Source organism: Mesoplodon mirus (assembly GCF_964341445.2).
Source record: "Mesoplodon mirus genome assembly, chromosome: 3".
In the NCBI taxonomy this organism is placed as follows: domain Eukaryota; kingdom Metazoa; phylum Chordata; class Mammalia; order Artiodactyla; family Ziphiidae; genus Mesoplodon; species Mesoplodon mirus.
In genome coordinates this window covers 32478246-32493709 of record NC_138978.1, presented here as the reverse complement: position 1 = coordinate 32493709, position 15464 = coordinate 32478246, and the positions used below count along the sequence as shown (strand labels likewise).

General features: G+C 51.8%; 2 protein-coding genes across 10 annotated transcripts in view; both read left to right on the top strand.

Moving 5' to 3' along the window:
• Positions 1-2477: 2477 nt before the first annotated feature.
• Positions 2478-5038, top strand: LSM10 (LSM10, U7 small nuclear RNA associated). 4 transcript variants are annotated; one of them, XR_014293490.1, is made up of 3 exons: positions 2567-2795; positions 3407-3550; positions 3886-4227. XR_014293490.1 is itself a non-coding variant. In XM_082614892.1 (3 exons), exon 3 carries the CDS (start codon positions 4261-4263, stop codon positions 4630-4632), a length of 372 nt encoding a protein of 123 aa, XP_082471018.1. In that variant the 5' UTR covers positions 2567-2795; positions 3407-3550; positions 4237-4260; the 3' UTR covers positions 4633-5038. The 4 variants fall into 4 exon arrangements, 3 of the variants coding, with proteins under 3 accessions (XP_082471019.1, XP_082471018.1, XP_082471017.1); XM_082614892.1 differs by lacking the exon at positions 3886-4227 and adding an exon at positions 4237-5038; XM_082614893.1 differs by lacking the exons at positions 3407-3550; positions 3886-4227 and adding an exon at positions 4237-5038 and having other exon boundaries at positions 2478-2670.
• A 6134-nt stretch (positions 5039-11172) lies between these two features.
• Positions 11173-15464, top strand: part of STK40 (serine/threonine kinase 40) — a 38986-nt gene continuing 34694 nt past the window's right edge. For 3 of the 6 annotated variants that reach the window (XR_014293404.1, XM_082614027.1, XM_082614028.1), the window contains exon 1: positions 11744-11931. The gene's annotated coding sequence lies outside the window, so the exon portion shown is untranslated. Of the gene's footprint in view, positions 11520-11743; positions 11932-15464 lie in introns of those variants that run through there. The other 3 variants (XM_082614032.1, XM_082614030.1, XM_082614031.1) reach the window with 2 other exon arrangements.

The window sequence follows — 15464 nt, the reverse complement described above, 5'->3', positions numbered from 1 at the left end:
CATGGAAGTAAGGACTAAGAAAGAGACAGAGGTTCTCTTAAGAACAAGGAAATCATTAGTAACCTTCTTCAGAGAAGTTAATGGGAGTAGAACTCAAAATACTCGAGAAGAAGCCAGATTACAGTGAGGTGAGTGAGCAGGTGAAAGCCTTCAGGATAGAGCAGCAGTTCTCAAACTTTCAGTCTCAGGACACTTTTGTACTCTTAAAAATTATTGAAGGGACTTCCCTGGTGGTGCAGTGGTTAAGAATCCGCTTGCAAATGCAGGGGACACGGGTTCGACCCCTGTTCCAGGAAGATCCCACATGCCGCGGGGCAGCTAGGCCCGTGCGCCACAACTGCTGAGGCTGTGCTCTAGAGCCCGTGAGCCACCACTACTGAGCCCCCGTGCCACAACTACTGAAGCCCGCACGCCTAGAGTCTGTGCTCTGCAACAAAAGAAGCCTGCGATGAGAAGCCCATGCACCACAATGAAGAGTAGCCCCCGCTCGCTGCAACTAGAGAAAGCCCACGCGCAGCAACGGAGACCCAACGCAACCAAAAATAAATAAGTAAATTTATTTTTTTAAAAAATTATGGAAAACCCCCAAAAGTGTTTGTTTATGTGGGGGATATATATATGTGTGTGTGTGTGTATGTGTGTATATGTATATATATATATATATATATATATATATATATATATATATATATATATGGTAATCACATATATATGAAATTAAAATTTTAATATTAATTCTCTTTTAAATAACAACAGACCCATTAACATTTTTATTTAAAAATAACTATATTTTCCGGGCTTCCCTGGTGGCGCAGTGGTTGAGAGTCCGCCTGCCGATGCAGCGGACACGGGTTCGTGCCCCGGTCCGGGAGGATCCCACATGCCGCGGAGAGGCTGGGCCCATGAGCCATGGCCGCTGAGCCTGCGCGTCCGGAGCCTGTGCTCCGCGACGGGAGAGGCCATGACGGTGAGAGGCCCACGTACCGCAAAAAAATAAAAATAAAAATAAAAATAACTATATTTTCCAAAAGAAAAAATATGGTGAGAAGAGTGACACTGCTTTATAGTTTTGCAAATCTCTTTAATAATGTCTATCACAACAGAAGAGAGTTGGATTCTCATATCTGCTTCTGCATTCAATCCATTGTGCTATGTTGTTTTGGCTGAAGTACATGAAGAAGATCCAGTCTCACACAGAAATGAGGTTGGAAAAGGGACTGCAACTGGAGAACCACTGATATAGAGGCCTCTCCTGAGAAGTTCTACTGTGGAAGGTAGGAAAATAAGAGTAGCATGCATGGAGGAGAAAGACAATTTCAATTTTTAGGATAAGGAGAGACCAGCTGTGATGACTGGTAAAAAGAGAAGGCTCCTGGGGAAGGTGGAAACCAGTGAATGAGAGGATAAAGGAATGACACAAGCCTAACTCTTATTGAGCTTCTCCTGTGTGCCAGGTGCTTTCACACATTAATGAAGGTCACTCAAACCTTAAAACAATTCTCTGAGTTAGTCATTATGTTTTGTTTTTTCTAATGAAATTGAGGCTGAAGAAAGATAAGCAGTTTTTCCAAGGCTATACAGAATGACCTTTTAAAATGTAAATTAGATCCTGTCACTCTCCTTTGATGGCCTATCATTGCACTTCCAGTAACAGATGAGGAAACCTGACGCACAAAGAGGATAATTAACTTGTCTAAAGTCACACAGTTAACAAGGGGCAGATTTAAACCCAGGCACAGCCTCCAGAGCCTGCACTCCTAATCCAGAAATCCAAACGCCTTACCTTGGCTTGCAAAATCCTAAATACCCTGGCTGTTGCCTTCCTCTCCGACTTCTTGTCACACTACTCTTCCCAGTCTTAGTGGCCTTCCCGTTTGTCCAAATTGTCAAGCTCATTTGCACCAGGTCCTTTGCACAAACTGTTCCCTCTAACTGCAATGCTCTTCTCCTAGCGTTCACAAGCTTGGCTTCATGTAATTCATCTCAACTCAGATGTCAAATGTCACCTTCTCAGGACATCCCTGACCGTCCAATAAAAGATCACCCAGTCACTATAACATCGACCCGTTTTAATTCTCTGAAGAAATTTTATCATAATTTTCTTTTTCTCATAGGCGACTCCCCCGCCTCCCCCCCACCCAGTTGATTTAAGGGTCGGGTCATCAGATCACGGAGCTTGTCTCCTTGGTCACCCCTACGACCAGAGCCTGGGAAAGTGTCCGACACACGGTGAAGGTTCAGTGAATACAGCTGGCCCTCCGTATCCGCGAATGCGGAACCCTCCTATACGACGCCACTTCATACAAGGGACTTGAGCATCCCTGGTTTCGGTATTCGCGGGGGTTCTGGAACTAACTGCCCCACGGAGGAGGGACGACCGGATTCGCTGAACGGAAGAAAGACTCCAAAATAGGAGAGAATCCAATGACGTAGGCCGCGGCTGCAGGAGCGCGAGTCACGCGCCCGCGAGGCCTTCTGGGGATTGTAGTTCCGGGCCCGCCGCGGAGTCACGGGCCCTGCGCGCCGCCGCGCTCTCGATGCTCCGGGAGGGCAGAGCGGCCCCTCGGTTGCCATGGCTTGTCAGTTCGGCCGCGGGAGAGGAGCAGCCCGGCTAGGCGGTCGCTAGTTTCGGCGGCGACGCGCAGCGGGACAGCGGAAGGAACGCGCGCGGTGGGTCCGGGAGCCCGGGGCGGAACGCTGGCGAGCCAGGAGCCGCGGAGGCGGCGGGAGCTGGGCCAGCGTCTTCCTCCCGATTGCTGAGCGTAGCTCCTCACCCAAGCCCACTCCCACGCTCTGTGAGTAAAGGGTGACCACCATCCCCCTTTTAGGGATTGGCTAACAGGCTTGAAGAAGCCAAGTGGCTTGCTCGAGGTCGCCCTCCTAGGAAGTGGCCGAGTCCGTCCTCGAGACCAGACCTGCCTCTTTGCAGTCAGTGTGCTGCCCCAGACCCTTGCTTGGACACGTACTCCTGGTGAAGCCTGGGTGGGGTCGTTAGGGTCGGCCGGCCCAGCTCCTAGCCTCTCGTCAGTGGTATGGGTAGCTTGCCACACTTAATGCCACCCTGCACAGCCCTTTCGGTATCCTGAGTGAGGTCTTAAGGAAAGAAAAGAAAGTTCCACCAACTTGCACTCAGGGTCTGAAAATGGGGGATAGATAAGACAAAGTTACATTAATACAGCATCGGGGCATAATCGAAAGCAAAGGAAAATACATTCAGTGTGGTGAGAGCTTGTTAGCCTCATTTAGCCTGTGGTTTAATAGACGTGGAAACAGGTTCAGAGACATTAAGTAACTGTCCTACGTTTACAGAGTGTGGGTGGAGTGGGGAGTCGAACCTCCATTTCTTTACCTTCAAAACGTACGTGCTGCATATGCTACCATTTCTTGTTTTCAATCAATTATCTAGGTTTCTGGTTACGTGGTGGCAGCATCCTGTAGACCAGTCGTTCTCAGTGCGCCCCAGGCCAGTAACATCAGCATCAACTGAGAATGCTTTAGAAGTGCCCATTCTTGAGCCTCACCTCAGACCGACTGAGTCAGAAACTGAAAGGTGGGCCCAGCAGTCTGTTTTAACACGTTCTCCAGGTGATTCTGATGCAGGCGATTGTTTGAGAACTGGTGGTTCACCTAGGGGTCACGTTAAAATGCAGATTCTCTAAGTAGGTCTGGGGAAAGCCTGGAGATTCTGTATTTCTAGCAAGTGCCTGGGTAGCAAGGGTGTAAACTACACTTTAGAGCAGTGATTCTCAAACTCGGATGCACATTAGAATTACCTGGGGAGCTTTTAAAAAATAGGATACCTGGGACCCACCCCTGACCAAATGAATCAGAACCTCTGGGGTGTGGCAGCCAGGTAAAAACTCAGCAGATGACTCTAACATACAGCGAGGGCTCAGAACCACTGGTGTGGGGTTTGGAGTCAGGCAGCGATGGATTTGAATCCCAGCACCTCCGCTTATCACCTGTGTGACCTTGGGCAAGTGACTTAACCTCTCCCGGCCATATTTTCCTCATTTATAAAGTGAGTATAAGTGATCCTTGGCTTGCAGGGTGTTGTGAGGATTCTATGAGGTGTGTACATGAAGCACCTAAGGGTGCTTCATAGACACAGAAATTGGGGAGGTGGGCAGACTTGGGAATGTCTGGGCTGGGGATTTTGTGCTAAAACCAGGTGGAGGTGAGTTAGCAACTGCACCCGCTAGCCTGCCACAGCTCCCCTCTGTGTGCCCCTCCCAGAGCGAGCAGCCGCAGTGTGGAAGAATGGCAGTGAGCCACTCAGTGAAGGAGCGGACCATCTCCGAGAACAGCCTGATCATCCTGCTGCAGGGCCTCCAGGGCCAGGTCACCACCGTGGACCTGCGGGATGAGAGCATGGCCCGCGGACGCATAGACAACGTTGATGCTTTCATGAACATCCGCCTGGCCCAGGTCACCTACACGGACCGTTGGGGGCATCAGGTCGAGCTGGATGACCTCTTTGTGACAGGCCGGAATGTCCGTTACGTCCACATCCCCGATGATGTGAACATCACCGCGACCATTGAGCAGCAGCTGCAGGTCATCCATCGGGTGCGCAACTTTGGCGGCAAGGGGAAAGGCCGGCGGGAATTTCCCTCCAAGAACTATAAGTGAGCCTGTCCCCTCAGCCAGCCCTGGTCCCCACTCAGGTTCCTCCAGAGTTCTACTGAGCCAAAGCCTGCTCTCCCTCCCCGCCCAGCACCTGGGAAGGGAGCAGGGCCAGCCCAGAAGCTGGTGTCTGACAGACATCACCTGTCACAGCTGCCTTTCACAGGGTCCCACCTCCCAGACTCACCCTGGGACCCAGAATTCTAGTTATCTGTCTGTGGCCTTGGGGTAGATGACAGTCCCCCCTTTGGATCATTATTTATCTGAATCTCTGATTTACTGGTTTAGGGAATGTGTCAAATAGTTTTCAACCCTCTCCCAGTGAGGATTATTGAATGTGCTCGGCCTGAGCATCCCCATTTCTCTTGTAATTGTGGTTTTTTTCTCACAAAACTAAATGGGATGCAAACAAGTCTGTGCCTCATGCTTTTCCCTCTGCGCTGGGCTCCCTGTTGGTCCTGTGTCGTAGGGTGCTGGGTCGCAAGCATGACTGCACATTGGAATCACCTATCTCACCCTCACCTATTTGGATTTACTTGGTATGAGGTGTGGCCTGGGCAGTGGGATTTTTTAAGTTTCCCAGGTGATACGAATATGCAGCAAAGCTTGAGAATGTAGGAGAGGCCTTCAGTCTGGTCCGGGGGAAAGTGGCTCTTCTGTTCCGGTTCCCTGTTGAAGAGGTTGGTAGTCTCATTGCTCTTTCCTGAGGTGGAGAGGCTGGAGTAATCCTGGGCCCTCCCCTCAAGTGTGGGAGGTCATCCCACAGCAAGAAATCAGGCTCCGATTCTGAGAGTCATTGGGTCTTCAAGGAAGAAGGCGTTCTCGGGGTTAGAACCCCAGCCTCTGTTGTAGCTGCCTTGCAGCCGTACCAGCCCTGCCACCATCTTGGTAAAAGCGGCTCTGCCCTCTGGAACCAGAGAGTTTGTCTTCATCAAACAAACGTCCACAGCAGCTGCCATGTGCCAGGCCTTCTGCTGAGCGCACATTGTCCAATAAGCTTTGGTCCCTTCTGGAGAGGCGCTTAGAATCTAGCAGAGGAGGTAATCATTTCCTGAGGGAGATTGGAGAGGAGTGTTCATTTGGGCGCTGGCAGCCCACGGTCACTGCATTCACATTCTAGCCCAGTCTGTCCAAGTGTTGTCCCTGGACCACCTCATCAGAACCAACTGAGATGTGTCTAGAAGAGCCACCTTCCTGGCTCCCCAGATTTGAAACAGAACCTGGAACCCGAGAATCTGCATTATCAACACCCACCCACCCACCGTGAATCTTCTGCCTATTGTATTTACTTCATTTCCCAGAGGCCCCAGAAGGCACTTAGACTCTGCCCTTTGCCTTCCGGAGAGAACACTGGGTCCTAGCAGGGAGAAAACCACTTCTCTGAGTTTCCAGGCCCCTTTGACAGCTAGAGTTAAGGGGAGCAGCACAAGAAGACTGCTGGTAAGAGAAACCAGAGGGCAGGCACAGAAAGGGGTTCCTCACTGTGGAAATGTCCATGTTCTCAAACCCAGTGGGGAGAGAGCCACCCCTTCCGGTAAATGATGAACCGGAGGGACGTCCACACACAGCCTCCCTTGCAGACATTTCCCATGTGTCTGCAGATGCCCCCAAACTTGAAGAGGTCTCATGCTGGGAGTTTGGCCTAAGGATGGAGGAGAGGTCTAGGTCTGAGGCTTTTAAATGGTGTGTTTTTACATCGCGAGCAGAGTAAGGAAGAGCCCCCAGGCCAGGGAGCAAAGTGGTGGGGCTTGCACGGGCTGCTGGGAAGAGGGGTTCTGGACATGTTCCATGAGCGTTGTGCACAGATGCCCGCGGGTCTGTATGGTTCTGAGGCAAGGCACTGGGAGGACAGGTGGGAGGGAGGGAACCAGGGTCCACTGAGACACACTCATGCCAAGTCCCTGGGGTAGAGCACAGCTAAGTGTTTAAGCCCCAAGGTTATGGGTCTTGGCATCTGGTCCTGGATTGCTGGGAAAGGCTGGCAGGGGCCCAGGTGTAGGGGTGGAGGGAGCTCAGTGCCCGCCAAGCTATGGCAAGCCACGGGTCATTCATTCCACAAGTAATCTGAGTCACGGTGCTAGCTACTGAGGGAACATCAAGAGAGACAGAGATCCTGCTCTCAGGGAGCTGATGTTCTGGAGGGGGAGACTAACAAAAATAAACAGATAGGCATCATGAAGGAAATAAACAGGGCCCTTTGAGAGAAAATAGGTGGTTTTATTTCAGAAAGTATGGACTGAAGAAGTTAAACTGAGAAGGGGGGTGGGATGAATTGGGAGATTGGGATTGACATATATACACTACTATGTATAAGATAGATAACTAATGAGAGCCTACTGTATAGCACAGGAAACTCTACTCAGTGCTCTGTGGTGACCTAAATAGGAAGGAAATCCAAAAAAGAGGGGATATACGTATACATATAGCTGATTGACTTTGGTATACAGCAGAAACTAACATAACATTGTAAAGCAACTATACTCCAATAAAAATAAAAAGAGAAAGAAAGAAAGAGAAAAAAAAAAAAAACTGAGAAGGAGCGTACCATTTAAAGAGCCAAGGGAAGGCAGAGGAAATCGCCAGTGCAAAGGTCCTGAGGTGAGAAAGCTTGGGGGTTGGGGGCAATAACAGAATACCCTTGTGACTGTTGACAGAGGGGAGGGAGGCAGGAGAAATGGGAAGGGGGTGAGGCAAATGATACAGGGCCTTGTGATTAAGGAGTATAGCTGGTTCCAAGTTCAGGTGTGTAAGAAATATAAATTGAATTTTCTCTAACTCAACTGAATTCATATTTGGCTTCACTCAGCCAGAGTGGCAGAAGCTTAATTGCAGTCAGTTCAGAGTTCCCCATCAGTTTCCTCAGAATTGGTTGAATTCTAGGGCACTTCCTGTGAAGATGCCAAAGCTTGGGCAGGGTAGTCTGAGCTGATGGTGTCTGGTCCAGTCACACTAGCATCCCCTGAGATGTCTTAGTTTTGTACTGGTTTTCTGTCTTCAGCCTGCTCAGGATGCTGCTGAGTTGCTCCTTCCTGACCCATCCCCCTCTCAGTATTCAGATTCTTACTCTACTTTTTCCAGGCCACTCAGGCCCAGGAAATTCCTAGGGTCTTGGGTTAGTTAGGCCCCGCTGTTTGCCCCAGTGCAGCCCACAGCTGTTTCTTCAGAGGGTTTTATTACTTCTTGGTGCTCCACCAAGAAAAGGAGCACAACTCTTCCTGCTTCCCGGGCCCTGATGCCCTCTAGCTCAGAGGCTGAGGAGAAGCTTCTCTATTCTCAGGGACCACCCCCGAAAGTCTCAGTCTCCCAGATCCCCCTTGTTACAGTTTTCTAAATTTGGATCTGCACAGATATTCTTTCCGTTCCTCCCTGAAGGCAAGCCTCTTGGAATTCAGAAGCAAAAAATGAACTCTGCATTCTGTCGTATCATTTGCTTCCTGGCGTAATGTATGCAGAGTAACCTAACTACCTGCACAAGGGAAGGGTGGAGGGACACCAAGGAAAAGATGAAAAACATATTTCAAAACGTCATCGTCCAAGGGCTTCCCTGGTGGCACAGTGGTTGAGAGTCTGCCGATGCAGGGGACGCGGGCTTGTGCCCCGGTCCGAGAGGATCCCACATGCCGCGGAGCGGCTGGGCCTGTGAGCCATGGCCACTGAGCCTGCACGTCCGGAGCCTGTGCTCCGCTATGGGAGAGGCCACAACAGTGAGAGGCCCGCGTACCGCAAAAAAAAAAAAAACAAATGTCATCGTCCCATCGGAGTTTGGGTTTTGTGCTCATTGCTGCAGCCTTTGTTCAAGCCCGCACGTACACCGATGTGCGGATCCCAGTTGCTGACTGAGCCCCCTGGAATTCTGAGCGCTCAGGTGGGATGGCATGCCCCCTCCTCTCCCTCCCCTCCAGGCCTTGGAGAGAAGAGTACAGGATGCTCTCTCATTTGGGGGAGGAGACTCCCAGGGCTCTGAAGAGAGCTGGGTGGCCTGTGGCTTGAAGTTCAGATCTCCCTGGGGGCCACACAAGTGATGTGACATCTCCAGCTCTCAGCTGGATGGGACTTGCAGGAGAGCATCCAGTTCAGTGAGTTCCAGTCTGGCATCCCCAACTGAAGGGTCCCTGAGGACAGCAGGAGTCCCTTGAGTTCTTATCAGTGTTCCAAAGGGACCCAGAGAAACAGCACATAGTATGTGAAGGTTACCCAAGCTAGCTTGGTCTCTGCTTCGGGCTGGAGTTATACCAACTGCGTGGTGGTCACACTGGCTTGCTCCTACTGACCACAAGCTCTTATGGCTGTAATATGAGGCTGTAATGAAGAAAAAGGAAGAAATAACTTGATGCAGATTGTACGGGAGACAAAATCATACCAGATATGAGGCTCATGTGGGTGGAAAATACTAAAAGAAGCTTTCAAGGTGAGAAGGTTGGGAATCACTGATCCAATCCAACTCTGTCATTTTACAGTTGAGGAAACTGAGGTCCACTTTCCTCAGGGGGAAGGTGGAGGCATCTGCCAGGTCCTGTGATTAAGGTAATGGCAGAATGCCAAGATGGTCATCACAGATAGCTACTGCTTGTTGAATCTCACTGTGTGCCAGGCCCTGTGCCAGGGGCTCTACGTGCTCCAGGAGGGCAGGACTGTGGTCTGTTTGGTCCCACTGGATCTCTAGCATCCAGCTCCGTGCTCTGCACATAGCAGGCACTCCATAAATCTTTGTGGAATGAATGAATCATCTCATTTCATCATTACATCAACCCTGGAGGTTTATATTAGTAGCCCATTTTACAGATGAAAAAACAGGCCCAGAGAGGTGAGGTGACTTGCTCAAGGTCGAAGAGCCAGTGAAGAGGAGGGTGGGGATTTGAACTCAGGTCTGTATGCCTGAAACTCCATGATCTTTACTACTGCACTACACTATTCTGCCTCCCAGCCCTCCTGATGCTGGTAACCGGGTAAGATAAGCGGTGCCTCTGCTCACAGTGGTGGTACCCAGCTACCAGGTGTGGGCCTGGCACTCGGAACTTGCCATACCTTGGGTCTAGGGGCTTGGCCACAAAGAGAAGTCAGAAGTCAGCCAGTAGGAAGGGTTTGCTGGGTTCCAGAAGCCTGAGGAAGCGCCCCAGGGTTGAAGGTCTCATCCTCTCCTTCTGTAATAGGCAGATCTGCTGGTACATCCTCAAGCAACCATCTCATGCTGTTGTGACAGGCGTCACTTTGTTATGGCAGCGCCATCTGCCAGCATGCCCAGAGTTGGAGAGCCAGCAGGAGAGTATGTCACCGTGTGTGTGATGCAGCGGTCTCCTCCTGTTGGTGTCCTGGTGACAGTTTTTCATTTCCTCTGGCTGGCACCTTTCCTTTCTATTCATTACCTCTCCTACTCCTCTCTTTCTCTTCCTCCTCCTCCTCTTTGTTAAAATTCTATATTTTGAATTGGCTGAGAGCCTCCTGAGGGTGGGGATGGTGGTGTCAGCTCTAAGTGATTCATCTAGCTGATAATTAGAGCTCTGGAAAACCCAACACTCATTCCTGTCAGTCAGGGCTTCCGGAATCCCTAGGCTTTTCACTTTGTCAGAGAGAGGAGCTTGGGGGGCTGGGCCCCGCTTCTTTGTGCCTGACTTTCGGTCCCCCACTGCATTGAAGCTCGCTAACTGAGAGAAGTATGAGCACTCTTATTCACCAGGTCCCGTGAAAAGCCCTCTCCACACTCACTGGATCCTCACAGTGACCCCACGACGTGTTATCCCTATGTTGACAGATGGGGATAACTTGCACATAGTCACTCAGCTTGTAAGGGACACAGCAAGTACTCAAATCCAGCCTTTTTGGAATCTGCCAGACTTGGTTCAAATCACAGCCCTGCCATTATTAACTGTATGTGTCTTTGGACAGTTTACTTCCCCTCTCAGAGCTCTAGCTGCTTCATCTGTGAAGAGACTCCTTAACGTTGGTGTCTCTAAAGTGCTCAACATGGTGCGTGACATAATACTGGAGCTGCTTCGATTACTACTGTTATTCAGTCCCATCAGCTCAGTGTGCACTAGGCATTCAGGGACAAAGAGATGGACACAGGAGGAAGCAGCCAGACTCACACCAACTCTCACGTCCTGGCACTGCCTGTGTGGAGATGACAAATGCGTGCATACACGTAAGTGCCTGGCCACACACCCTAGGAAAATCCAGCAGAGTGCACACAGGCTTGGACACGTGTGCCCACATGCATACAGAATGACACAGCTGGAAAGACACCCAGGAGTTAGACAGTCATATGCAGCAAGCACCCTGGCTCACACCTGGGAGACAAAGGAGTGGGTCCATGATGGCTGGTGCTGCCACCACGGAGCCCTTCTAGCTGCTTCTGCATGCCAGCGGAGGGAAGCCAGGCTCTCAGAGGGCCCCAGTGAGTCACCAGCCTGATGCAATCCCTTTAAAGGGCTCATCTGCTGGTGCAAGAAGCTGATTCATGGAGGGCGTGGTTGCTGGAGGAGGAGGAGAAAGGGACCGAAACTGCAGCAGGAGGGGCTGAGGTTAGGTGGCTGGAATCGCTAACAGGAACTCTTCACTGTTAACCTCCCTGGTCGAGACTCTAGGGATCTTCAGATTGAAGAGTTGTTTCTACAAAAGCGAGGGCCCCAGAGGGAAATGAATTGTGAGGGCTATGACAGGAATTCCTATCATTGATTGAGCCTCACGGCAGCGCTCGCCGCACAAAGCTCCAGAAACAGAGAAATGGGGGTCAAGGAAGAGCCACTTTTCTGAGAAATACACTACAACTGGCCGACCTTTCAACTGCTGCAGACATCTCCAGACCCGGGAGGGCGAGTGTAGGGCACGCGAGGCTCAGTGGAGTAGGGGCGGGGGCGGTGCCTCCGGCCCCACCTCACCGCAGACATAGCGAAGCGGTAAGTACCGCCTCTTAGGGTCTCAGTGTCCAATCGTTTCCCAGATTTTGGCTCGGACCCCCACCCTGAACCAATCCTCAATCGGATTCTGGCCTCTTGCCTGAAGGCTTCCGCCCATTGTCAAGATGGCTCCCAATCCCTGCGCCGTGGGCTGTAGATACGGGCAAGGGGCGGGGATGCGGCTCGTCCGGGAGGAGGGGGCGGTGCGTCACTTCCGTTGTCAGGTGGCGGCGCCGCAGCCATGGAGGGAGGCGGCGGCAGCGGTGGCGGCGGCTCGGGCGGCTGCGCCGGGAGGCGACGGTGAGCGGCTCCCACGCCCCTGGACCGGCCCCGGCCCCCCGGGACGGAGCGCTGAGCAGCCCCGGCTCCGGACTACGGACTATGGGCGAGCAGCGCTGAGCACCGGGGGAAGGTGAGGGCAGGGGTCCGGGAGCGGGGAGCCGGGCCGGGAGTGCGGGTTGGTGGGGCGGGCCTCAGCGGCCGTAGCGCGGGGACCGGGGTGACAGCCTGAGGCCGTCCGGCTGCGACAGAAATGGCAACAGCGATTGTGCCGTCCTCCGCTGTGGTCTGCCCTTCTCGGGCGGCGGGGGCGGGGGCTCCTGCGCGCCGGGTACCCGGTGGCTGCGGGGCGTCTCGGTCCCGCCGCAACCCTGGGAGGTGGCACTGCCAGCCTTGCCAGGAGTCACTCGTCCAGTCAGTGAAGGCGCCGGATTTGAACCAGCCAGGTTTTTCCCAAGAGACACCCTCTGCCTCTCCACGCTGCCCTCCTAATCCCGAGAGTGACATGAAAGTTGAAACGAGTCCCCAGATAGGACCAGCCCGGGCTTCCACCAGGAGCCCTCACCCATTAGCACGGGCACCATCGCTGCTGGGGAATTTTCGAATCCCGGGAGGTGTTCAGGTGCGGGTCAGAGCTATCTGCTTGCCGGTGCTACGTTTGGCTGGCCTTTTCCAAGGAGAGAGTCTGCTGCTATGGTCACTGTTTCACCTGCTGTGCCCTCTCAGGCCCGCCCATTCCCACACCGCTTGGCAGCACCTTCCAGCCAGTAGATGGGGGCATCGGGATTCCCGATGCCGAGCACCCTGCCACCCCCGCTTCCTAGGTTTGATCCCCGTTTGTTGGCGGAAGGAAGAGATGACAGCCGCCTTCGCTGTCAAGATAGACTTTGCTCTGTATTAAGTCACTGGAGGAAACCGGTTGGCTTTGCTTGGTTTTGAGAGCAGTGAAGAAGAGGGTAGTCACTCTGGGCTGGGCGCCTTCCCTCTTGGCTTAGCTTTGCATGAGATAAGGAAGAGCAGGATATGTAATTGTCAGGCCCAAAGAACCCCTGTTTGTAAACAGTGCTTGTGAGCTGGGCCAGTGCTTGTGAGCTGGGCCAGTGCTTGGTGGCTCTGCTCTGCCAGTTGTTTGTCCCTTAGATCTAGACAGTGTGGAGATAGCCCTCCTTCGTTCATTCATTCATTCATTCATTCCCCACGTGATAACAGCAATGTCCTTGCCTGGAGAGGCAAGTACCCTATATTACAGAGGTTAAGAGTGGGCTTTGGGGCTTCCCTGGTGGCGCAGTGGTTGAGAGTCCACCTGCCGATGCAGGAGACACGGGTTTGTGACCCGGTCCGGGAAGATCCCACATGCCGCAGAGCGGCTGGGCCCGTGAGCCATGGCCGCTGAGCCTGTGCGTCCGGAGCCTGTGCTCCGCAATGGGAGAGGCCACAACAGTGAGAGGCCCGCATACCGCAAAAAAAAAAAAAAAGAGTGGGCTTTGGAGCCAGAATTCCTGAGTTCAAATTCTAGCTCTGCAGCTTTGTAGCTGTGTGACCTTGGGCACATTGTTTAACCTCTCTGTGCCTCAGTGTTCTCAGCTATAAAACAGGGGTGATAACATAGAGTTGTTGTGAAGATTTAAAAAGTTAACACATGTAAAAAACATAGAACCATGTCTGCCACGTAATGAGAGTTCAATAAATGTTAGCTATTCTTATTCCTATTTCAAGGAGCTCACAGTCTGGTTAAGGGAGACTGACCTGTAAATGAATAGTTGAAACGTAGTCTTGAAAAACTAGTAACAGCAAGAACAGAGGGCTGTGGGAGCCCAGGGAAGGAAGCTTCTAGCTCAGCCTGAGTTGGGCGGAGTCGGGGGAGGTTTTGGGGAGGCTTGGAAGAAGCGATGATGCTGGAGCTGCGTCTAGAAGGATGGGAAGGCTCAGCCAGGTGAGAACAAAGGGGCAAGGTACTCCACTTAGACATGTCAACTCAGAGTTTTTCCGGAAACCTCAGATTGTTCAGTATGGTGGTATGAAAGGCAACCTGGTGCCAGGTAAAGCAGTACAGGTTGACAAGGGAATGCCACATTAACAATTTGGGATTTTGTACCAAGGGCAGTGGGGAGCAAGTGAAGAGGTTTTAAGCAGAGGAGTGTCGTGATTAGACTTGTGTTTTAGAATGCTCTCTCTGGAGCCTCAGCAGGAGGGAAGGGAGAAGAGAGGAGAGATTAAAGCACTGGAGACCTCTTCAGAGGCTACTGCAGGCCTCTGAGAGAAGAGAGATGGCGTGGGGTGGGGGATCTTTGCCGAGACAGCACTGTATGCAACTGGTGGCAGGTGACAAGCTCCCTGCATTGCCCTGGGCAGCTCTGCCTGCCCCAGAAGTGCCTGGCACATGTACCCCTCTCTTCCTGAGATTGCAGGTCACTCGAGCAGCTGGGCTGGTGAGGCTGTCCTCTCAGAAGGTCAGTTGTAAGGTCAGTTGCTCCCTGGGGCCTTTAATTTGGCCTTTTGGGAAGGCAGCAGATTGTAGTGGATAAGAGCCTATTTGGGTCTGCTGTCAGACAGAATCTCAGTTCACATCCCAGCCCTGCCAGTCAGTAGAGGTTACTTATTCTTCCAGTTCCCAGCTTTCTCATCTGAGGGAGAGGTGGGCAGTAAGAGTCCTTCCCTTGTAAGGCAGTTGTGAGGACTCAGTAAGATGTTGCAGGTTGGGCATTTAGCACACACTGAGTACAAAATGCTTGGTAAATGTTAGCTGCTGTTGCAGGCTGCAGGAAAGGACTTCTAAGAATTAGTTGAAGCAGTTAGTGGCAACTAAAACTGTGTCCCATTGAGCTGTCAGAAATGTCCTGAGGGATCACAAGACCACAGAATTGTATTGTATTCTCTCCAAAAAAGAAATCTGTGGGGAATTTACCGAGTCTGTATGGGAGCCATGCAGATGATTCAGCTCCGCTCTTTAAAAGAACCATTTTTTAAAATAGAAGTAGGACTGCTGAGGAAAAAAGCAAAAATCATGTTTTAAAGTATACTAGGAGAAAAAGTATTTAGAGTTTGTTCCATGTGTGTCCCTGTTAGTGACCCTAGTCTGTTATCTGAATTAGTACCATCAGGAAGCACACATTGATGTGTGTGGCGACTTAAAATCCGGAACCCCTGTTCCACACACATGAGCTCCCAAGCGTGGCTGAGGATGTGCCGGGTGCCAGGTGCAGAATGAGAATGGCGAGGCACGCCCTGCCCTGGTGGAGCTTGTGGTCTAACAGGGACCAGGCAGGTTCCTAACCAACTGACATTTGCATAGAGTTTGGTGAGTGTCTCATAGGAGTCTGTGCAGCATGTAGTGGGAGTGAGATGAAGGAGTGATTCTCCTGGGGGGTGGGAGAGGTGACTGGGGAGAACTTTGGAGAGCCCTCAGGACTTGAGCTGGATCTTGATGGAAATTGAATCTTGAAGGATGAATAGAGCTTTCTGAGGGTTCATGAAGCACTCCAGGCAGGGAGCAGCAAGGCACAGGCACGGATGCAGGCTGGCGTGTGTGCACACTGTAGGAACCACAAGAGGTTCTGGCACAGGGCGTGAAGGGATCTGGCTTTAGGACATGCTGGAGAGGTAAGCATCAGTGCTAAGATGCTTGAACTTCTTATTCTGTTGGTGATGGGATGCTTTGGTTTAAGG